Source organism: Danio rerio, chromosome 25 (genome assembly GCF_052040795.2).
Source record: "Danio rerio strain M-AB ecotype USA chromosome 25, GRCz13ab, whole genome shotgun sequence".
In the NCBI taxonomy this organism is placed as follows: domain Eukaryota; kingdom Metazoa; phylum Chordata; class Actinopteri; order Cypriniformes; family Danionidae; genus Danio; species Danio rerio.
The window spans coordinates 24,527,004-24,550,897 of NC_141045.1; the positions used below are offsets into that span (position 1 = coordinate 24,527,004).

Genomic DNA, 23,894 nt, shown 5'->3' on the forward strand with positions numbered 1-23,894 from the left:
CTGTATGGTGGTGTAATGGCTGGTCAGCCATTTTGAAAAAAAAAAAAAATCTAACCAATCAATATCTCTTTTAGAGGTTTGTTTTGCTCTTTTAAGATGCCTTTTTGGAAATCCCAGTGAAGTCCCCTGGGACATATTGAAACCCAGTGGCTGCCAGCTGATTGCACCTTGATTTAATTTGTTAATTTTTTTATATGATATGTTTGTATAATAACATTTCTTGCAATTTAGAGTTTCATTGTATGCAAAAAAAAAAGTAGTTTGAGCGTTTACCATAAAACTTAATTGATTTATCTTTTTCTATTATTAAATATTTCAGCGTCCCCTGCCAGTACTTCTGAAACATCAGGACCTACTAGTAAGCAATGCTTTATTTTATGTAGTTGTTTAAACGCTTTATTAGAAACATTTTACAAGTTTGCAATTCTTGCAAATATTCTGCAAGTTCTGCAGATATTTATTCTAATAATCATACCTTCATATATTTCAAATCACCTCCCATCATGCACCAGCACCTTTAGTAATACGAACAATGTTTACTGCTAACAGCACTTACTGTTTGTGACATTTATTAAACAATTTTGTAATAATATTCTTGTTATTCAGAATTTTGTTGTTTGGACTACAAACATTTCTGTAAACCTGTCAACAAATGTTAATAAGTGTCATTATAAGTGTCTTATTTGATCCAATATTCCCAGCAGCCACTGCCACAACAAACTCTCCATCATCAAGTAAGCATTTTAATTGGACAAATAATTGAATTGTTGTTGAAAGTGTGTATCAATAGTCACAAAATCAGATTTGTTGCTACAGTTCTTTCGTTTTGATTCGTTTAAAACAATATCTATACACACATTAAGAAATATGCATGTTTGACAGTTCTTGCAGTTTCATTGCATTTGCAGCAAATTTATTTAAATGTACATCATTTACAGAAGTAGTCATATTCCATTAGCATTTAATGGAGTAGCATACAGCAAGAAAATAAAAGTTTAACAATGTCTGGCTTATGTTCTAATTATGTTTCTGTTTTTTTTTTTTTTTTTTTTAATAAATTTAACTATTCCAGCACCAGCTGCCAGTACAAGGTCTTCTACGACTGAGTCTCAAACAACAACATCTACAAGTAAATAATAAAGATGCAGTTTTCAAACATGTTTAGTTTTACATTTTACTATTAAAATATATTGTAATAAGCAGTGCAAATACTAAGGAAACTTGATTGTGATTGTGTTTCTTCATTCGCCAAAAAGGTCCCGCAGCCATTGCAACAACAGCTTCTACATCAACTGTGTTACCAACATCATTTCCTTCAAGTGAGTATTTTAATTCATAAACAATTTTGTAAACATTTAAATTGGAAAATGATAATTACAGGTATATCTTAGTGTTGGAATTCTGCAATATGTATTATCAATATATTAACCCTTTATGTAATTGATAACTATCATGAACTGTTATTCCTTTTCATTTAACAAACGTCTCATTAAAGAGCCCCTATTATGCATCATAAAACATCATATTTTGGTTTTGGGCATCTCCAACAACAGGCTGATATGCACGCAAGGTCGAAAAAACATTTTTATTGTCTTATAATATGCATTTATTTTTACCTGACTATCCCACCGACTTCCATATGATTTGTTCAGGGATTCATTTGTTCCCAAACCCCTCCTTTAAGTGATGCTAACCTGTGGTGATAGGTCCGATGTTCCAGTTTGTTGAGATTGGTCCACTGGGTTAAGTGCGAGATAAAGAGAAACGCCTACAATGGTTATGAAGTAGTGAGAGCAGAGTACAATATATGTGTGAGCCCAATGCAGAAATGCATTAATGCAGTGCAGTTAAACACCAGCATATTCCTCTTTTCTTAACACTAACCCCAAGTAATAACAATGTCACACACATGGGGTGTTAATGCACACAGTGGCAAAAGTTGAACTATTTTGAAAATTGACTGTGCCCTAAATGTGTAGGAACAGCTGATGGTTGCTATCACACTGACAAACAGCAAGAGATTGAGAGCACAAAACGCATTTACATCAATAAAGTAAGAAGCACCAAGGAAGAACCATACAGATTTAACCTGAGAGATACAGCACATACAAGCACAGATACGTGATTACAAGCTGCACAGAGCGATTACAAGTTACGACACAATTAAATACATATTTTGCAAACTACAAAAAACGAGGCAAAAACTTTATTTACACTTACAGGTTCTGTAGGAAGGAAAAACACTTAAATGAACTGAAGGAAGAAGAAGAACTGGTGCTAATAAACTGTGTAAAAGTTGCTGACAAAGGCCCCGTTTACACTAATGCGTTTTAGTTTGAAAACGCATAAGTTTTGCTACGGTTACGCCATCCGTCCACACTACGCCGGAGTTCTCGAGCGCCGAAAACGGAGCGTTTCGAAAACGCTGGAGAGGCCGTTTTCATTCTGAAACGCAGCTGCTCCGTCTCAGTGTGGATGATGGAAAACGGAGACATTTGAAAACGGAGGCGGGGCTGCAGACATTCGCCTCTCTGATTGGGGCTTTTCCTGAATATTAAGTAGCCTAACACGCACAGTTCAGTCCTGCATCTTCTCCGTGTAAGTTAAAACTTCGCAAGTTTGATCATGGCTGCAGTCTCTTCTTCTCAGTTTGATATGGAAAACAGACTATACCGAGGACACAGGTAAATCTTCAAAGGGAACAGTGTACTTTATAACTTCATTCACATCACCCTGGCTACGTTGTTTTACTTTCTCAACAATAAAATGTAAACATGATATAAGGAACTGCCTATTTTCATTTTAATATTAACAACTAAACAGACAGCAAAAATGTTGAGGCGCCGTGCTGCAAATATGAGCGTCATCTTCACTGTGTGCATATTTATAACAAAACGGAGCCGATAACAACTGCCTCCTTTCAATTTCAGTGAAAATACGAAACACACCCTCTCTTTGCTGAATATCAGTTTTAATCGATAATATTATAAAAGTATAACATACAATAAGTTTATACATTATAGGAAATAAAGGCAAGCGATCAGTCAATATACAGAATGTACGTGCTTACATTAATCATTAACTTATCTTTGCGCTTAGCCAAAACACGTTACCTGAGAACAAGTAATAGATTCCAATGTCCAATGAATATGTCGTTAAATAAAGACAACAAGATGAAAGAAATATTCCGTTTAATAAATATAGTGAGGTTAGATCCAGCGGGAGATGCTTGATGAGAAGTCCGACTAGCACAGCTCTCATCTGGGTAGATTGGCTACAGCGCTTGCCTGAGAGTGTGTGTGTGGTCACGTGATGTGCGTTTTCAGCGTTTTGGTGTGGACGGAGAGCAGTTCAGAAACGCTGGGTAAAACGCGAGTGTGGACGCGGATCGTTTTCATTCTAAAACGCCGTTTTAAAACTAAAACGCACTAGTGTAAACGGGGCCAAAGTCCCATACATTAGTAGTCTTTGCTGATCCTTGCATTTTAGCCACGAAACCCCCTTCTCTCAGCAGGGTTTTTTCACACCTCTACTTTGGAAAAAGTCAGGAAAGTGGGCATGTCCATCTCTGTTTAGGGGGCATTGTCGGAGGAGCAAAACACACACACACACACACACACACACACACACACACACACACACGGGAGAAAGACAGTGACTGTGTTTACATGGACATCAGTAATCGAATTATTTGACAAATTATTAAATGGTGAACTTTAATTGCAGTTTGGCTCTTTCATTTAGGAATTTCATTCATGCCCCTCGTGACTAACAAGATATTTGATTCGAGAAACTGCTCTATGCATGTTTTTCATGCAATGTTTGTTACCGCACAGCTAATGAGAGGAAATAAACCTCCGCGTTTCCCCCAAACTTAGATGCACTCGGCATGTAGAGTCAGAAAGCCGTGTGTGTTATTCCCGTCACAAAATGCGTCGAAAATCCTACACAACGTAAGTTTGATTGTTGTGCTTATATGTTTACACTCGGTGTAATAGTTAGTTCGATAGAACTAACTTTGCCATCTGAATAAACAAGCAAAGACCACAAGTCGCTCACTTTCCAAATCTGCAGAGACAGGACAATCAACAGCAACTAGAGCCGCATCTTTATTAAGAGGAGACGAGCAGCAAATCTGGATGTCACCATTTCCAGATGAGAAAAGCTCTCAGCTAAAAAAAAAATTTCCTTAGACACGTATGTGTCGTTGACACATGTGAGTCCAGCTGCTCTCTCATAGAGAGAAAATGAAAACAAAACCCTCACTGCAGCAAATTATAAAAGCAACACTGCACGCTTGTTTTGGCAACACAATGTCTCTCTGCCATCTGAACACTGTAGCATTAATTAATATTAATGAAGTTGCACAATAGAGCGCGCTGATTGGTTTGAACCAAGTCATACTCATGAATGAATGCAACACACTCAGAGACGTAATAAGGCACTCCTAGGTACAGACGTCTAGTCCACACGCTGGAATACACGCTAAGATCTTATGGCCGTGACGCAGCTTTAAAAACTTGTTTCAAACCGGGAGTACAATTTGCTCAAAATAAGGCAAAAACAACCAATTTTCCCTTAATAGTGAAATATATGTGTCCTAATAGTGTTTTTAGCAGTTTGGGACAAATATACGACTGTCAACAGCTCAAAAAAATGTGTTTTGGCGTTCCGTTACCCTTTAAAACCAAACAGCCGGCGAATCCCATTATTTAATCAATCATCATAAAAATGACAGGAACAAACACAGCACATGGTATACTGTGGTATTGTTGTGAAAACGAACTTTACCCTTTTATTCCGCTTGGTCATCTCTTAGTGATAGTAAACTTCGCGTCATCAATCCCATGATCCTTCGCACTATGCTTGTGTGTGAAGGGAAAGGTGCATTCACTTTACTACCGGACCCAGTACTTCATATTTGGTGAGGTCCCATATCAACATCGAATCGAAAACGCAAAAGATCCGAACAAAGCACGAATCATTCATGTAACTCTGAGTCGATTCAATAGAATCAATAGTTTGAAACACGGTGCACTTTCAGATTTAAACCTCAGCTGGATGTTTTCATTTACTTAGTGCTGTGTTAAACACTGCATGGATGAAAAGTTTCAAAAACCCATAATATGGAGCTCTTTAGCAAATGTCTACAAACTTCTATAAATCAGGTAAAAGCTTTGAAACATGTTCAGTGATTTACCACTGGAGGCAGTCTGAGTGAAGCCATGTGATTCATTTGGATTAAATAGTATTACACAGATCACCCCCTGAGGGAAGAACCATTAAATTTTCTAAATGTTTTGAAACCCTTCAGACGTAGTAAAGCTCTGTTTATTGAAATACATGACCTTGCAGATGAGGTACTTCCACGCAGACTTTTAATTTTCAGCCAGCCAGCTCAAGCGCTTCCAATGAACGGTCTTGCCATTACAAAATCACCATGTTTAAGATCTGATTTCTTTAAAAATCTGTGATCTTTGCTGCCTGATGTATAAAGTTTGATTTGTACAGTATACAATACAAAGTGGGTATCAAACAAGACAAAAAGCACTGCAATGAATTTAAATTTCCCCCTCCATGTCTTTAAAATATGAAAATTTAATTTATTTTTCAAAGGAGTTTCAGCGCTAACCTTCTGCTACTGACATTGGTAGCGTTTACACTCATTTTCATCACATTTTACACTTAAACAACTAAACGAATGCTTAAGTCTATTTGACTGAATATATTTTAATTGCATTAAAACATCAAGGCTGCAAAAGTTTAAGTACTGCCGGAAGTGTATCTTTCTTACACTGTTATCGTTTTTTTGGTATGATATTTCATTCATTTGCAGAAAAGTCCTTTTATTATTTTTATTGCTACATAAACCGTGTTTCTAATCTCTAATACATTTTATTATTTCAGCATCTCATGCCAGTACAAACTCTTCTACAACTGAATCTCAAACAGCAGCACCTACAAGTAAGTAATATATATATAATTACAGATGTCTAAACACTTTATTTACTATTTTCCTCTGAATGTATACTGTAATAATCTGTACTGGTTGTGCTGGTCTATAAAGATTTTTGTCAAGGCGCAATGTTGGCACGTTGCTATTTTAAAGGGCCACGACACCCCCCAATTTCGGTTAAAATCTACTTCAGAATTTTTTCAAAAGATGCATGATTACTGGACGTGGAGCTCCGCGAGCATCGGGCAGGAGTGGGTGTAGCCAGCAGGGGAGAACGTGAGCGAACAACTGTTGTTGTCAGTTAGCTCACAAAATGAGACAAACTGTGAGGAGACGCATGAGTTTATAATTTACAAAGTTAAAATGCAAAGAAATTGACAGTGATTTAATGCCCTGCTACATTTGGTATTCGTAATTTCATATACACATAACCACAATTTATATCATTATAAAGATAAATGTGTTCATGTAAACCCTTTAAATGAGGACTTCTCCCTCAATCCCCGTATCCAGCAGACTCAGTGCAGCAGGTCTCCTGACCTGTCTATTTTAACCATTAGCCCTGCTGGTAATCTGGAGGATTTAGGCAAACACAGCAGCACAGTGATGTGTCTGGATGTGAACGAACTCCTGATAAAAGACAGCGTCCGCCATTCTCTAATTCTCGTGCTGCTCTCCCGACAAAAATGCTAGCAGCACACACACAGCTTTGCTGTATGATCGGCCCTGACAAGATCGCGGGGGAAAACATGCAACAAACCCCGTGGATCATGGAAATAAACGCATATGAGCCTTCATGAACGGCTAAATACTGTGTGCCGTGGGTCTGTGTCTCATAGCTCGGGCTTGACACTGGCAGGTCTGGTAGGTCTCATGAATAATTAAGCAGCCGGGTCTTCTCATAGGATAAGAAAACTCCACTATGAATAATAATGAGAAACCAACGCCTCACCATTGCACTTGCAGTACTGCGCTACGTCGCCGATTTTGATCCCGCCCCAAAAATCATTTTTAACCCGGAAGCTGAAATTAGCTGACAATAGCTCAAAATTATCCAGTTTTCCCCACAATTAAAGCTGACAGGTGCTAACATTGTCTTAACTGATGCTCAACACAATCAAATCTGTTAAAATAAAATAAAAAAGTTCTCCAGTGTGTCCTGAACCTTTAAGGAACTAAAATAGATTGCACCATTGATAAACTAAAAGCTGTTCTAAAGTCTAGCGCGTTAGTTATGCGCCTATGCAGGTTCAAATTCTTAATACACACAGGAAGTACAGCAATACACAAATATCTTTACATATAAAACATAAATGAAAAATTATAGGATTAAAATATTACAAAAATGATTATTTACTACATATATAATCATAAAACAATGATACCTTCATGACTGGGGGTTTTTCAGTTTAATCATGACAATTTTCTTTTTTTAAATAATGTTATTAATATAAGCAGTATATCCATACTTATATTTGTTTTAATAAAAAAAAAATATTTGTCCATCTGTCGGATTTAGGAGACACACAGTATGCATCACCATATTGGGCATAAGAATAAGACGTGTGTTTTGATATAACTTGTTTGACCACACTTCCTTGTTATTGTTCATTTATTAGTTTTGATAAATATTGTTGAAATAGTTTTGAAACAAATCTTTGCGCGGCGGTTCATTCCGATAAAAGTAAAAAGGCCAAATGGAGGAGGCTTGTTCTCCTTGTGCAGCTGGCCTGTTTAAAGTTTTCTTGCTAGTGAAGCGTTCATTTTTTCCAGTTACAAAGTCCGCTATGTAAATAGCAAATGCACCATGGTGCGACGCAACTGATTAATGATTGATTTAATGCACGCTATACTCAAAAACACACCCATACCTCAATAGGCACAACCCTGTTAGACCCTGTTAAACCGTATTTTTTCGTCCTTAAAATAGAAAAGTGGATTCGGACATGCTCTTAATGCTTTTGCAGCACAGGCTTTAGACTTTGCACATAGATCGTTAAAATAGAGCCCAGTGACTTTATTTGTAACACGTAATTTCATTGTATGCAAAAACGTTTGTCAATCAATATTAAGAAGACTGTAATTCTTTTTTTTTTTTTCATTTTCACAGATTCTCATTCAACTGTGTCTCAAACATCAACATCTCCTTTAAGTGAGTATTTTTATTCATGAGCAATTTTGTACAGATTTAATTATAGAACTAGGTACTTTAGGTGTATGAAATTGTCTTCATGTCAAGTACACACTTTGTTCATGTCGATAAATAATCTCTACAGCATTTTAATAATAATAAAAAACTATTTTATTTCCGTAGTTTACAGTTGAAGACATATTCTAGTAACATTACTTCAGTACAGAATTTGGTTTTGTGATTGTTTCTTCATTTATCAAAATGTCCCAGCAGCCTCTGCTACAACAAACTCTACTTCATCTGAGACTCCAACATCAGCTTCTTCAAGTGAGTCTTTTTCCATATAGCCTATTGTGCATTTCAATTAGAAAATTATAATTAGAGGTCAAAGCTAATTTGATGATGGTGAATCAATTAATAATACATAAAGTAGTGAGGATAAAAAGAATTAATAGTAAAAAAAAATATTTTTATTCCTACTATTAATATTCTATGTATTATTACTGCTTTATCATTAATTAGCATGTCTCTTTTTATTTTTTTTTATTTATGCATTTGTTCATTTATTTAATTATTGTTTTAATTATATTAATAATACATAACTTTTTATTTTATTGCATTTATTTATTACTAATTTTAATGTTTTTATCATTATTACTGTCATTATCTTTATTATTATTTATTTGCCTTTTTCCTCTTGTTTGGGCATGGGCTGGTGGGAAGGAAAGTGGGATGTAAAATATGTGCTGTCCACACATGATTGTTATATAATGTGTAAGCTATAGTAATACACAAACTGATAAATTAATAAATATTTTGTTGAAAAAAAAAAATTACAATCTTATTTAGTTAACTATGTTTTTTTTTTTTTGTTTTTTTTTTTGGAAAACACTCTGCAGATTAGCCCTGTGACTTCATTTGTGTAACACATCATTTCAATGTATGCAAAATGTTTGTCAACCAATATTAAGAGGACTGTTATTCTGTTTTTTAATCATCAAAATTTTAACAGACTCTCATTCAACTGTGTCTCAAACATCAACATCTCCTTTAAGTGGGTATTTTTATTCATGAGCAGTTTTGCACAGATTTTAATTATAGAACTAGATACTTTAGGTATATACAATTGTCTACATGTCAAGTACACACTTTGTTCATGTCGATAAATAATCTCTACAGCATTTTAATAATAATAATAAAAAAAACGAATTAATTTATACAGTTTACAGTTGAAGACATAACCTAGTGACACTACTTCAGTACAGAATTTGATTTGGTGATTGTTTCTTCATTTATCAAAATGTCCCAGCAGCCTCTGCTACAACAAGCTCTACTTCAACTGAGACTCCAACATCAGCTCCTTCAAGTGAGTCTTTTTCCATATAGCCTATTGTGCATTTCAATAAGAAAATTATAATTAGAGGTCAAAGCTAATTTGATGATGGTGAATCAATTAATAATAAATAAAGTAGTAATGATAAAAAAAAATTAATAGTAAGAAAAAAATATTTTTATTCCTACTATTTTATGTATTATTACTGCTTTACTATTAATAAATGTATTCATTTATTTTTATTTATTTATTATTTATGCATTTCTTCATTTATTTAAATATAATTTAATATTTAAAATTCTGTTTGGGGATGGGCTAGTCAGAGGGCAAGTACTGTCATTATCTTTATAATTTTTTATTTGCCTTTTTCCTCTTGTTTGGGCATGGGCTGGTGGGAAGGAAAGTGGGATGTAAAATATGTGCTGTGTACACATGATTGTTATATAATCTGTAAGCTGTAGTGATACACAAACTGATAAATTAATAAATATTTTGTTGAAAAAAAATCTACAATCTTATTTAGTTAACTATTTTTATTTATTTTTTATTTTTTTGGAAAACTTTGCAGATTTTTTTCTCCACTGTGTAGCATTTTTGTGATTGCAGTTTTGCCTACCTGCATATTTAGAGAATGCTTTGATTGTTGAATGTGATTGTTACTCCCATGATTTACTAAGCTGTGCGTGTGTGCGTGTGTGTGTGTGTGTATAGTGCAAAACTAAGCACCTGAAGATGGACTAAAAACCTAATTTACTGTAGTGTGTGGCTATAATAATGTGATTCGAATTTTAGATTGCAACTTTGGAATCCTCCATCTTTGAGTCAAGTGCTACAACACATACACTACCTGACAAAAGTCTTGTCATCAATCCCAGTTGTAAGAGCAATAAATAATAACTTGACGTCTAGTTGATCATTAGGAAAAGGGACAGAAGGTAAATTTGACAGATGAATCATCTGAATCTGAATCATCACAAATACTGCAGAAGACCTATTGGAACTCGCATGGACCCAAAACTTTCACAGAAATCAGTCAAGTTTGGTGAAGGAAAAATCAATGTTTGGGGCGTGAGAGAGAATGGCAACATCAACAGCCTGAGGTATGAAGACATTTGTGCTGCCCATTACATCACAAACCAAAGAAGAGGGCAAATTCTTCTGCAAGATAGCGCTCCTTCTCAAATTTCAGCCTCCGCATCAAAGTTCCTGAAAGCAAAGAATGTCAAGGTGCTCCAGGATTAGCCTACCTAGTCACCAGACATGAACATTATTGAGCATGTCTAGGGTAAGATGAAGGCATTGAACATAAATCCAAAGAATCTTGATGAACTCTGGGAGTCCTGCAAGAATGCTTTCTTTGCCATTCCAGATGACCTTATGAATAAGTGATTTGAGTCATTGCAGAGATGTATGGATGCAGTCCTCCAAACTCATGGGAGTCATATGCAATATTAATTATTTTTCCACTGCATCATGACTTTATATTCTATTCTGTTAAGTGAAAAGACTTTTGTCTAAGCAAAGTCAGACCTTAATTTCATAATTAAATAATTAAAAATTAAAAGTAAAAAAGCGCAATCTAGAGGCCTTTATCTTTCATATAAGCCACTTCTGATACCAAATGATTACCTAGAAGTCAAGTTATTATTTGTTGTTCCTAAACTTGAAAAGGCAACAAGACTGTTGTCATGTGATATTTACCTCCGACAATTGTTTTTCTGTCATTAAAGATTTATAAACTTGTAAAGATTTATATATTTTTTAATTTCACAGTATTTTTCATTCAGAAAAAAAACTTTATTCACAGTTTACAGTTAGTTTTGTCTCATTTGTTATAATTACTTGAAGTTGATAAATTAATTGCATGATAAATGTATTTTTGTGCATTGCAATATTGTTTTTATTTATTAAAAAATACAATATTTCAGTTATTTCTGTATTATATGGTATTGTTTACAATTTTTGTTTTTCTTGATATGCAGAATTTAATTGTATAAATCTCAAGAAGTATTTCAAAAATTATTATTTCTATTTTTCTTTCATCGAAATGTCCCAGCAGCCTCTGCCACAGCAAACACTCCTCCAACTGAGACTCCAACATCAGCTCCTTCAAGTGAGTATTTTATTCATGGGCTATTGTGTAAAGATTTTAACTGAAAATAGTAATCAGGTCCAAATTAATTAGAGTTTCGACACAAAATGAGTTAATATAAATAAATAAAAAAAATATATAGGGGCGTCACGGTGGTGTCGTGGGTAGCACAATCACCTCACAGCAAGAAGGTCAATGGTTCAAGCCCCGGCTGGGTCAGTTGGCATTTATTTGTGGAGTTTGCATGTTTGCGTGGGTTCCCTCCGGGTGCTCTGGTTGCACTGGAAGTGGGGTGGGAGTTGGCCCAATCTTGACCAGTTTTTGCAATAAATATTTTATTCACACTATTTACATTTACTGTTTACACAATTTACAGTAATATAATATTCTTTTAACAATATATGCAGTATGAAATTTACTGCATTTAAAAATATAATTTTTAGTAAAAAATATACCCGACATTATTTTACATTTCTTTATACATCTAAATATTTTAGCATCCCATGTCATCAGCCGATCAGTAGTTGATCCTCAAACAACAACAACTACAAGTAAGGAATGGAAAAGAAAAGAAAGCAAATGTTTTACACAGTGAACAATTTTTTGGAAAACGGTTCATGAAATATTTTTTTCCTGCAATGCTAAAATCCATTGAATGAAAAGATTTTTTTTGTATGCATATCTTGATATATTAATAAAATTGTTCTCCTTTCTTCATTCATCAAAATGTCCCAGCAGCCCCTGCCACAACAAACTCTTCTCCAACATCAGCTCCTTCAAGTGAGTTTTATTGTTCTTGGGCTAATTTTCGTTGGAAAAAACTATTATAATTAGAAGTTATTAAAGTTGCTGAATCATTGTTGAGTTCATACTATCAACCCTATCATACAATAAGGTGCAAGTTGTGTATGGCATAATTTGTTGCTATTTTCAGACAAGCGCAAGAATAATTTGAATAACATGAGCATGAGGCATAAGAATAGGACGTGTGTTTGGAAGGGATAAAACTTATTTGACTACTCTTTGTTATTATTGTTTATTTATTCGTTTTTACCACACCGTTTCCTTACTCCACAAATGTTAAAGAGTAAAGAGTAGAGGCTGAATGGAGGAGGCTGGTTCTTTATCCACACGCTGCAGATGATCGATTTAACTGTTTTCTCGCTAGTCAAGCATTCAGGTTTTTCGCTTACAAAGTCCGCCATGTAAATAGCAAAAGCGCCATGGTGCGATGCAACTGAATCGAAAGGGAATGGAAGATGACTCTGATTGAATTAAAGCACATTATGCTCAAATCACACCCATAACCATGTTAGACCATGCGCCGTGGCGCAAACCGAATTTTTTCATCCTTAAAATAACAAAAGTGGATTCAGGCATGTGCAAAATGCTTTTGCACTATTCGCTTTCGACTTTGCGCCTAGATCGTTTAAATACAGCTCTAAGGGTGCTTTCACACCTGCCTTATTTAGTTCATTTGAATCGCACTAGAGTTCGTTTTCCTTTTGATGCGGTTCGTTTGGGCAGATGAGAATGCAGCAATCGCACTCGAGTGCGCACCAAAAGCGGGCTAAATAAGCGTACCGAAAGGTGGTCTCGTTACGCTTTCAATCGAACCCTGAAGCGGTTTGTTTGTGGTGAGAATATGATCCGTACTAAAACAGGTCCAACTGTAAAAAGTTCTGCGACTTTTGGACCAATCCAGCTGCCGTAGGCCGATGTGCTGTGCTTTATGGGATATGGAGGAAAAATATTTGTTGACAGCGCTTTACCAACAGAGAGAGAGAGAGAGAGGGAAAACCATTACATGATGGATCGTTGGTAATATTTCCGCAAGATGACCATGTCGCAGTTTAGCTAAACTAATTCATGCCTCATCCTGAAGTGACGAGCGATGCATTAAAACCCTGTTTTCCAGCAGCGACCGTGCTTCATTCTCGAATGTATAGTTTGTCTAAAGCAGGCATACAATCAGTCGGCGCAGTCGTCCCTCCAGCGTAAAAACGACATTTTGTGTCTGCCGGTTTTGTTTACCTGCTGGAGTTTATTGGCATTTTCCCGCACATGAATTCTAACCAATCAATAAGCAGTTTAGGAAATATGTTCAACAACATCTGGCCAATGAGAGATGTGGATTTTGTCAGATGACTGCATTTTGGTTCGTTTTAACTGCTTCGGAGCAAAGCCAGCAGGGTGATGTGAAAACGACCCAAAGACGGCAGAAAATGCAACAATGTATCATTTATTGCCCTTGGTCCGGACCAAATGAAGCGAACTATAGATGTGAAAGCACCCTAAGACTATCAGGATGCCAGATTTTTATATTTTGAAAAGATTGATTGGATTTCATCCAGTAAAATTATACCATTGCTTATGAAGATAAAATTAATTAGAGGCATTAAAGTACTATTAAAATGTTTCTCTTTCTTGATACATCTAAACATTTCAGCATCTCCTGCCAATACAACCTCCTCTACAACTGAATCTCAAAATACAAGTAAGTAATATATATGTAGAGTATTTAGGAATGCTTTTTATTCCACTGTTAATGTATATTTAATTAATTTATATATTGAATGTTTTAAATCACCTCATGAGTATCAAGCATCAGCGCCATCAATAGTAGGATACGTTATCTAATGTTGAAATGATGTGTTTGTGCTAGAATTTTTTTATTTGTCTATTTTTATTTTATTTTTTGGCATTGTAGAATTTTATTTGATTTGTAAATGTAAGAAGCTAAATAACGGATCTCAAACTCAATTCCTGGAGGGCTACAGCTCTGCACAGTTTTGCTCCAATCCTAATCAATTACAGCTGATCCAACTAATCATGGTGTTCAAAATTACTATGCTGTGTCCCAGTACTTACAGTATACTACACCCTAAAAGTATGTATGTTTTTGTGAAGGAAAAGTATATACTTTTGAGTTTGTAACAAGAGTAAGCAAACTCGGGGACATACTACAGATCGTTATGTTGCTTAGTTATATTCCCCTGTCAATCATCTACAAATCATTCACTTTTCTTTCATATTAAATTTCATACCTCATTATAAAAGCAGTAGCAGGAAAATCTGAGTCTTTTGTGCAGAGAAATCTTCTCAGGTTTTGGGGGATGTATTTATTTAGACGTTAATATCTAAATATATCTTGATATAATTTAACATTGACATTGCAAATGAAATATAACATGGAAAACGCAATTTAAATATGTTCCTTTTGGCTAGATATTAATTAACAGTCAATCAAACATCTTTACTGAAGCCTCTGTACTTGATGGTTGGTCTCGCACATCCGCCATGTTTGTAGTTTATTTACACATTTCACCCACGTTTGTAGTTTTAATACACATCCAACGCTCAATGTATTGTGGGCAATATCAGCGGTTAGATTATGGACACTACTACACTTCGAGTTTTTACCGGAAATAGTAAACCTCCAGGAACTTTTGACATACTCTTTTCAACATACAAAGGTTTGGGACGTAGTAATTCTATTTTCAAACACTATTTAGAACGAATAGTATGTGAATTGGAATGCAGCACTACAAAGACTATTAAGCAGGTGTAATTTGGAGGTGGTTGGAGCTAAAATCTGCAGAACTGTGGCCCTCCAGGAATTGAGGTTGAGACCACTGAACTATAGTAATAAAACAAGCTATATAAACAAGACTTTATAATGCTGTCAATCAAATTCCCTTTTTATTTATTCTATTGTTTATTTATATATAAAAAAAATAATTTCATGCAAATAAATTAGTTATATAACTCTATAAGTAGATTTTCTGTGTGACACTTTCCAGAATGAAGTATGCACAAAACAAATTACTTTTGGGTGCTATGATGGTTCTGACACTGGGTTATTCATATATTTATATCTGTCATATACAGTTGAAGTCAATATTATTAGCCCTCCTCTGAATACTTTTTTCAAATATTTCCCAAATGACGTTTAACAGATTCAAAAATTTTTCAAAGTATTTCCTATAATAATTTCTCTTCTAAAGAAAGTCTTATTAGTTTTATTTTGGCTAAAATAAAAGCAGTTTTTGATTTTTAAAAAATGAATGATTAAGTCTATTTTACTGATTATATTTGAATTGCATTCCAGCATCAATGCTGTGAAAGGAACCGTATGACATTATAAATAGTCACATAAAGTAGGGCTGGGCGATATGGGTCAAAATATTATATCCCGATGTTTTTAGGAGGAATGACGGTATACGATATACATCCGGTATTTTCCCATAAATGGTTACTAGAGAATTACTAAACATTTTTTTAAGCAAAATATAATTCAAACACAGGGGTTGCCCTCCCTGTTTACAAATATACAGCTGCACAAAAAATAACAGCTGTACAACATCTTTGATAAATAAAATACAGTACAGGTTTTTCTCCTGCTTAAAACCGTTGCACAACATTTCAAATTATAAACAAAGTCTTTGATAAATACAGTACAGTTTTTTTTTCCTGATTAACACTATAAAAAGCTCTGCTGTGATGTTGTGCAAATAACAGAGTAAACAGAACCATAGAAAACAGCTACATCGTCAGAGCAAAAAAGGAACACACTTAAATAGAAACCCAACAAAAAGTATTGTAGGATAGAAAAGAACCATATTGAATGTAAACAGTAATTTGTCACAATTACAGTGTTGTTATATGTAATCCACAGTTGTGTGATTTAAAAACAACAATTAAATCAGCTGTATATGTTTTTTAGTTACACATTTACATGTATGTATTGTGCACAATTATTAAACATATCGAATATATCTAAAGAGAAGTATTTCACTCTATGTAAAAAATCCTACAGTTTTGTTTTGTTTTGACTGAACTTGTTTTATTAAATATTAAATAAGGAGATGAAAACGGATAGACTATAGATATGAGAAGTAACAAGAGTACTGTGATGAAACGCTGGTTAAGCATATAAATGTAAACAGTTATTATAACAGACCAGAACGAGCTAAATGTGTTATAATGTAAATGTAAATAAGAGACCGTTGTGTAATAAATACTGAACTTATAATCAGTGAATATGAGGTGGTTTCACTTTCGAAACGTGGTATAAATTCGTCCTATTTTGCCATTTTTAATTCTTTTGTACACATTCTTTTGTACACATTCAGAACTTGATACATTCAGGCCCGAATGGGCCAGTAATGATCCTGTCTACTGTACCGAGCGTCTCGCAAGCTGACCATGTGCCATCGGGCAGTTCGAATTGACGTGGCCTTATATATGTACAGTTGACTATATTTAGAGAGTTTTAGCAGTTATTTTATATACTACCCATCTTTCAACTGCATGCAAATTGATTTTAAGGCATTTCAATATATGTGTTTGTTTTTTTTATTTTCAGCATCTTCTGCCAATACAATCTCTTCTACAAATGAGGCTCACACAACTGCTGCACCTACAAGTAAGTAATGTATAAATAAAGTTGACTATATTTGGAGAGTTTTAGCATGTTACAGTTATTGTATATTGTAATAATCGGCACTGCAAGTATTCCACACCACCTCCAGAATATCAAGCATCAGAAGCTTACTTTTAATAGGAAAATGTGTACTGTTTACAATTATATGTAACATTTCACCACTTCAGTCAGGATCTCTTTCATCAAATATACTGTATATTGATGGAATTAGCATGAAGTTAATGTTGATGGTATAGTTTCTGGGCAAACCTTTATAGGAGTAACAGAACAATTTAAAAACCACGCATAATTATGAGTCAATGAAAATACTAATTTATAGAAAAGACAAACCCGCGCTTTAGAGAAGAAAATAAAATTGCTAATTGCTTTTCACCTTAGCACATCATCAAAATATATGAAGATAGCATTGTTGCTTTTAGCATTTTAGTATTACTTCATTTCCACCCTATTTTTAACACATCTACTGTATATATTTCAGCAGTCTCAACCAGTACAAAAACTTCTACGACTGAGTCTCAAACAACAGCGAATACAAGTATGTAAAAGATATGTACAGCTGTCTAAATACTTGATAAGAAATGTTTTACCAATGACTGTTGATGTCAATTGCATTTATAGACATTTCAAAATTCTCAGAATCTAGCAACAGCAAGTTTAATATCAAGAAATGTATACTATAACATGAAAGTGTACTATTACACATAGTTTCATCTAATATTATATACATGTATGTGTGCAGGACTTTTTTCTTGCAAAGCAAGTTTTCATTGAATGCAAAAATGTTTTTTTAAGTCTTTCAAGAATTATTAAGGAAATTGTGATTCTCTTTTATCAAAATGTCCAAGCAGCCACTGCCACGACACACTCTTCTTCAACTGTGTCTCCAACATCAACTTTATCAAGTGAGTATTTTTAATCATACAGTCAGTTGACAGAGAAGCTAAGCTAAAATGCTAACTGTTTTTATCTTAGCACAGTAAGTACAACAGACATTTTTACGCATCATTTATTAAACAATGGCTTTTTAAAAGTCAAATTTAAATTTTTAAAAGTCTCAACCATTTTCTACCTTTTGCTCACTTTGGAGGTTGGGAAGGGTTCTGAGCTCTACTTGTGCCCAATCGCTAGAAGCTAAAGACTGATAAATAAGTGCTTCAAGTTTCACGATTCAAATAAATTGAAATAAGACACATTTTAAAAACATGACTAAACATGATTAAACTACAATTTTGGAAAGTGTTTGCATTTTGCCTCTGATAACGTCAAATTTGGAGTAAAGGTGTTGAGTGCTGTGCTTTATCTTGTCACGTTCGATACTGCACACAAAAAGAACAAACAGAACGGGCAATAATTAATAATCTATTTACTAGTTAGAGCTTGTGTTCACTATTTAGAACACAGTGCCATCGAAAATTAAAGTATATTTGTACAGTACATTTTCTTGCAAAGCAGGATGTCATTGAATGCAAAAATGTTTTGTAAATCTTTCAAGAAATAATTTACTTTTGTTTTTTACTTCATCAAAATGTCCCTGCAGCGACGACACACTCTTCTTCAAATGTGTCTCCAACATCAACCTTATCAAGTGAGTATTTTTAGCCATTCAGTCAAATTGAACAGATTGAGAAGCTAAGCTAACATGCTAACAGTTTGATCTTAGCACAGTGACTAAGTACAACAGACACTTCTCACTCACACATTTTCTACCTTTTGCTCACTTTGGAGGTTGGGAAAGGTCTGAGCTACACTTGTCTCCAATCACTAGAAGCTAAATGCTAATAAACAAGCGCTTCATGTTTCATGGTTCAAATATATTGAAATAAGTCACATCAAATAACACAATTAAAAAATACAATAAAGTGTTTGCATTTTGCCTCTGATAACATCAAATTTAGACAATATATGGTAAAAGTGTTGAGTGCTGTGCTTCATCTTGTCACTTTCCATACTGCATGCAAAAAATACAAACTAAAAACAAGAGCATATTTTCATATTCACTATTTAGAACCCGTGTTCACTATTTAGTGCCATCTAAAATTATAGTATATTTGTACAGTATATTTTCTTGCATAGCAGGTTTATTGAATGCAAAAAAAATGTTTTGTCAATCTTTCTATAAATATGAAAATTGTGATTTATTTAAATTTTTACTTCATCAAAATTTCTCAGCAACCACAACACACTCTTCAACTGTTTCTCCAACAACAACTTTTTCAAGTGAGTATTTTTAGTCATTTAGTGAGCTGATGGAGATTGAGAAGATAAGCTAACATGCTAACTGTTTTCATCTTGGCACAGTTACTAAGTACAACAGACACTTTTTACTCTATCATTTATTATAAAATGACTTTTTAAAAGTTTTTCTAGGTCAGTTTTTCTCAAACTTTTTCTATCTTTTGCTCACTTCCCTGCTGAAAAATCCAGTTTAAACCAGCCTAGGCTGGTTGGCTGGTTTTAGCTGGTCGACCAGGCCGGTTTTAGAGGGGTTTTGGCCACTTCCAGGCTGGTTTCCAGCCATTTCCAGCCTGGTCTTAGCTGGTCAGGCTGGGAGATGACCAGCTGAAACCAGCTTGACCAGCCTAGCCAAGCTGGGAGTCCAGCCAAAACCAGCTATATCCAGCTTAAACCAGGCTGGTTTTGGACTATAAGCTGGTTTTAGACTATAGACACTTGCAAAATTGTTCTTGTAGGCAATTTAAAATTACTAAATTGTCTTTTTTTTACATTTATATATTTTAGCACCGCCTGCCAGTACAAATGAGACTCAAGCAACACCTACAAGTAAGTAATACATATGTACAGCTGACTATATGTGGAGAGTTTTAGCTTTTTTCAGTTATTGTATATTGCAATAATACTACAATTTAATAACCTGGATATCAAGCATCAGCAACTTAATTATTAGAAAAAATGTTTTTCACTATAAAATTACTTTTTAATACAGTTAACAGTTATTTTAAATTCAACAGATCATTTTTATTTTTGATAAATTCATTTTTTATTCTATTTATTGCAAATTTATTTTGATTTTTAATTAGTCAATGATAAATGAGTCATGCCATTGGACAAAAAAAGAAAGTCATAACATTGTTGCTTTAAGCACTTCAATAATACTTAAATTATATTTACATTTTTGATGCATCTACGTATTTCAGCACCCTCTACCAGTGCAAACACTTCTGAGTCTCAAACAACACCACATACAAGTAAGTGATACAAATGTACAGCTGTCTAAATCCTTTATTAGGAAAGTTTAACCACTGTATTGTTGATGTATATTATAGTAATCAACATTTCAAAATCTAGCATCAAAAAGTATTTAGCATCAGCAATTTCAATGTATGTTTAATTTTCAATGTTTATTTTTATCAAAATGTCCGAGCAGGCAATGCCACGACACACCCTTATTCAACTGAGTCTCAAACATCAACAACTTCTGAGTTTTTTTATTTTTTGTTCATGGACTACTGTGTAAACAGTTTAATTGATCATTTGAGGTTCAAGTTATTAAAAGGTGTCAAAGTCCAGTTTATTCTAGAATTGTCATAATTTTCTGCATTCAAAAATCAGGGTTGCTTTTGGTTTTATTTCTGTAAATATTGTACACATATCTGTACACAGAAAAAAATAGATTTGTTTAATACATTTTATGCAATGCAGAATTTAATTGTATGCAAAAATGTACTTGAAGCAGGTACACTGTAACTTTACTATAAGTGTGATTTTTACAACAAAAAAAAATAATTCATGAGGTCACTTGATAGAACAGCTAACATGTTAACCGTTTAACAAAAATACATCTTTTATATATAAGTAAGTAACTACTTTTTGAAATACTTTCCATCATTGGTCTCGGTTTCCCAAAAGTATCATAAGTGTAACCTGCCAGTCCTCTTTCACCCAACCTGCTCTGAGCTAGAATTGATCCGGTGATTCTTTGCATGGGAGTTGGTTGCTCTAACAAGGAACAACTCTAACAAATCTGTTTCGTTAGTTTAGTTTAATTGTACACAAAATCTTTGGTTTAGGCATTTGAGTATTACTAAAATTATCAATTCCTTTTCAAAACTATGTATTTCAGCACCACCCTCCAGTACAAGCTCTTCTACAACTGAAACTCACACAACAGCATCTACAAGTAAGCAATATATATGTACAGCTGACTATAATTGGAGAGTTTTAGCAATTTACAATTATTGTATATTTTATTAATCAATACTGTATTTTACATCACCCCCTGAATATTACACATCAGCAAGCTATTAATATGAAACTGTTTACAATAATATAAGAAACTATTAACCATGATTAAAAAATCCAACATTTGCTTTGTTATTGTTATTAATATTTATTGAATTTATTTTTGTCAATAAGGACATTTTATATAAAAAAGCTACCTTGTGTTGGGAAAGCTAGCACACACCTCAGCACACTGTCAAAGTACAGAAATATTTGAGAATAACATTGCTGCAGATAACACAATGGTTTAAAGCAGGGGTCTCAAACTCAATTTACCTGGGGGCTGCAGGAGGCAAAGTCTGGGTGAGGCTGGGCCGCATAAGGGATTTCACAAAAAAAAGTCCTCAAATGTCATTATTAACAGTTTTAATTATTTCTTCTGAACATGAAGTGTCCTGAACATTAATAGAACATGAGTGAAGATTATGAACAGTTCTTGTTGCCAGAGACTTGACAGCGCTTCTTCTCACAAATCTGAACCACATTTAGCTTTAGAGCGGAAGCAGTTGAGACCCTCAGTATGGCTTGGGGGAACTCGCTCAAAACTTCCATTCCCGGCCTCACCTAAAAAAAGGCGTATATATGTATAAATAAAACACCCCCACCCCACTCCAGTCACATCAGTCTGTACCAGTCTGTATCTACCTATAATATATATAAGATGCAGGCTGTAGCTAGGTAGGTGGCAGGCTGCAGATAGGTAGCTAAGTGGCAGGCAGGGGCGGGAACAGCTTACCTTGGTTCTGGCCAGCGCGAGTTCCCTACCGTCACAGCGTCTAACAAAGGGGCGGGGTGCGTGGTGACGTCATCTTTGTTTACACGGCGGGCGGGGAATGCCAGTGACCGCTGTGTACGGATAGAATCAGCAGAGCGGGGAGCGCTCTCTCTCCCCGCTCCGCTAATTCTGTCAGTGTACAGCGGTCGGCGCGGGCCACAAAATATTGCACTGAGGGCCGCAAATGGCCCGCGAGTTTGAGACCCCTGGTTTAAAGGTTGCAAACAGTAAACATTTTCTTTCTATTTTGTTATTAATATTTAATGAATTTATTTTTTGTCAATGAATAAGGACATTTTATACAAAAAAGCTAAAATGTTTTTACCTTAGCACATTGTCAAATACAAAAGTAAAAAATAAAAACATTTGAGCATAACTTTGTTATTTTAAGCATTTCAGTAATTTTTTATTGATCTTTATTTCAGCTCCCTCTACCAGTGCAAACACTTCTGAGTCCCAAACAACACTTCATACAAGTAATTATATATATATACTTTATTGTAAAAGTGCATCCATTGTATTGTTGATGTATATTGTATACACAGTTCTATATTTATATTTCATATGTGTGCAGTATGTTTTCTTGCAAATCAGATTTTTTTGTAAATCAATGAAGAATTTTTAATGGTGATACTTTTCTCTTATCAAAATGTGCCAGCAGCCACTGCCACAGCACACTCTTCTTCAACTGAGCCAACAACATTAACTACTTCAGGTCAGTATTTTGATTCATGGACTACAGTGTCAAAATAAAACATACAATTATAAAATAAACTTGCAATACATAATTTCATTGTATGCAAAAATGTCTTTGTAAGCTTGTCAGATTTAAGTAATTTTTTATTATTTTTGGAGTCATTTAATAGAGAAGGTAAAATGCTAACTATTTTTTTTATCATAACGCAGGATCTAAATCCATTTTATTGTAGCACAACTTTTTGTTTAGTTTTGAAGTTCAACAGTATATGAGAGTAACAGTTTTTTTTATCTTTTATTTCAAAACTTATTTTCTGAACTTCCCTCAAGTCATTTTCTTTCTCCAACTTTTTTAATTGCAATGGTTTTTGCTGCATTTTATTTCAATAAATTGTTTCTATTATGTATTTATCTCTTATTACCTGATGGAGGGAACGGAAAAGTTGTTTTTTTAACTGACAGATAGTGATTCCCTTATAAGACCAATCCCTTTGACTTGTATGAAAAAAGGACAATGAATTGACAAATTTGCATGTGTGTCCACTCCCCCACTTATTACTATGCCTGCAAGATGGCACGTTAGATATCTCTGAGGACCCAAGCAAATTTAGAATTCAGCTAACAGCCCAGAGCTGTGGCAAAGAGATATAATGGCAAAGTCTAAAGCACATGGCGCAGATACACTTGGGGTGTCAAAGTCAGTTCCTAGAGGGCCAAAGCCCAGCACAGTCTAGTTCCAACTCTGCTTCAACACACTTACCTCAAAGTTTAAAATAAGCCTAAAGGACTTAATTAGTTTGATCAGGTGTGTTTAAATAGGGTTAAAGCTAAATTTTATTACCCGTGACTTGACAACTGTCCAAATCCACTTTTGCTATTTTAAGTACAGGAAAAAAGGTTGTAGCACCTGGCACATGGCCTAAAGGATTGTCCTTATTCTATTAATGTGTTACGCGTGTGTTTATGGACAGAACATGCATTAAACCAATCAGAGTCTTATCTACCATTCCTTTTAAGAGCAAGTTGGTAACACCATGGCACATTCGTTATCTACATGGTGGAACTTAACACAGAACATCGGTGTGTGTTATTTCCTCATTATCCCAATTACAATGAGCAGATAACAGGTCCAGAGTTCATTTCAAGTGTGCTATTTGCATTTGGAATCGGTTACTGTCAACTTTAAAAGATGAGATCCAAAGAGCTGTCACTATCAGTCAAACAAA

At 34.5% G+C, this 23,894-nt stretch overlaps 1 protein-coding gene across 50 annotated transcripts in view; it reads left to right on the forward strand.

Annotated features, from left to right (window-relative positions):
• The window catches only part of ptprjb.1 (protein tyrosine phosphatase receptor type Jb, tandem duplicate 1), a 227,501-nt gene that overhangs the window by 142,754 nt on the left and 60,853 nt on the right, over positions 1 to 23,894 (forward strand). For 5 of the 50 annotated variants that reach the window (XM_087312308.1, XM_087312309.1, XM_087312315.1 and 2 more), the window contains exons 7-26: positions 320 to 358; positions 705 to 734; positions 1,073 to 1,129; positions 1,257 to 1,319; positions 5,908 to 5,964; positions 8,067 to 8,108; positions 8,361 to 8,414; positions 9,400 to 9,453; positions 11,480 to 11,533; positions 12,251 to 12,292; positions 13,962 to 14,009; positions 16,881 to 16,940; positions 17,437 to 17,493; positions 17,807 to 17,860; positions 18,496 to 18,543; positions 19,698 to 19,739; positions 20,114 to 20,164; positions 21,040 to 21,096; positions 22,398 to 22,448; positions 22,631 to 22,687. In XM_087312308.1, coding sequence (XP_087168434.1) covers positions 320 to 358; positions 705 to 734; positions 1,073 to 1,129; positions 1,257 to 1,319; positions 5,908 to 5,964; positions 8,067 to 8,108; positions 8,361 to 8,414; positions 9,400 to 9,453; positions 11,480 to 11,533; positions 12,251 to 12,292; positions 13,962 to 14,009; positions 16,881 to 16,940; positions 17,437 to 17,493; positions 17,807 to 17,860; positions 18,496 to 18,543; positions 19,698 to 19,739; positions 20,114 to 20,164; positions 21,040 to 21,096; positions 22,398 to 22,448; positions 22,631 to 22,687 — 1,017 coding nt within the window. Of the gene's footprint in view, positions 1 to 319; positions 359 to 701; positions 735 to 1,072; positions 1,130 to 1,256; positions 1,320 to 5,907; positions 5,965 to 8,066; positions 8,109 to 8,357; positions 8,415 to 9,099; positions 9,142 to 9,396; positions 9,454 to 11,476; positions 11,534 to 12,247; positions 12,293 to 13,961; positions 14,010 to 16,880; positions 16,941 to 17,436; positions 17,494 to 17,803; positions 17,861 to 18,495; positions 18,544 to 19,127; positions 19,176 to 19,697; positions 19,740 to 20,113; positions 20,165 to 21,039; positions 21,097 to 22,397; positions 22,449 to 22,630; positions 22,688 to 23,894 lie in introns of all 50 variants that reach the window. The other 45 variants (XM_087312329.1, XM_087312304.1, XM_087312328.1 and 42 more) reach the window with 33 other exon arrangements.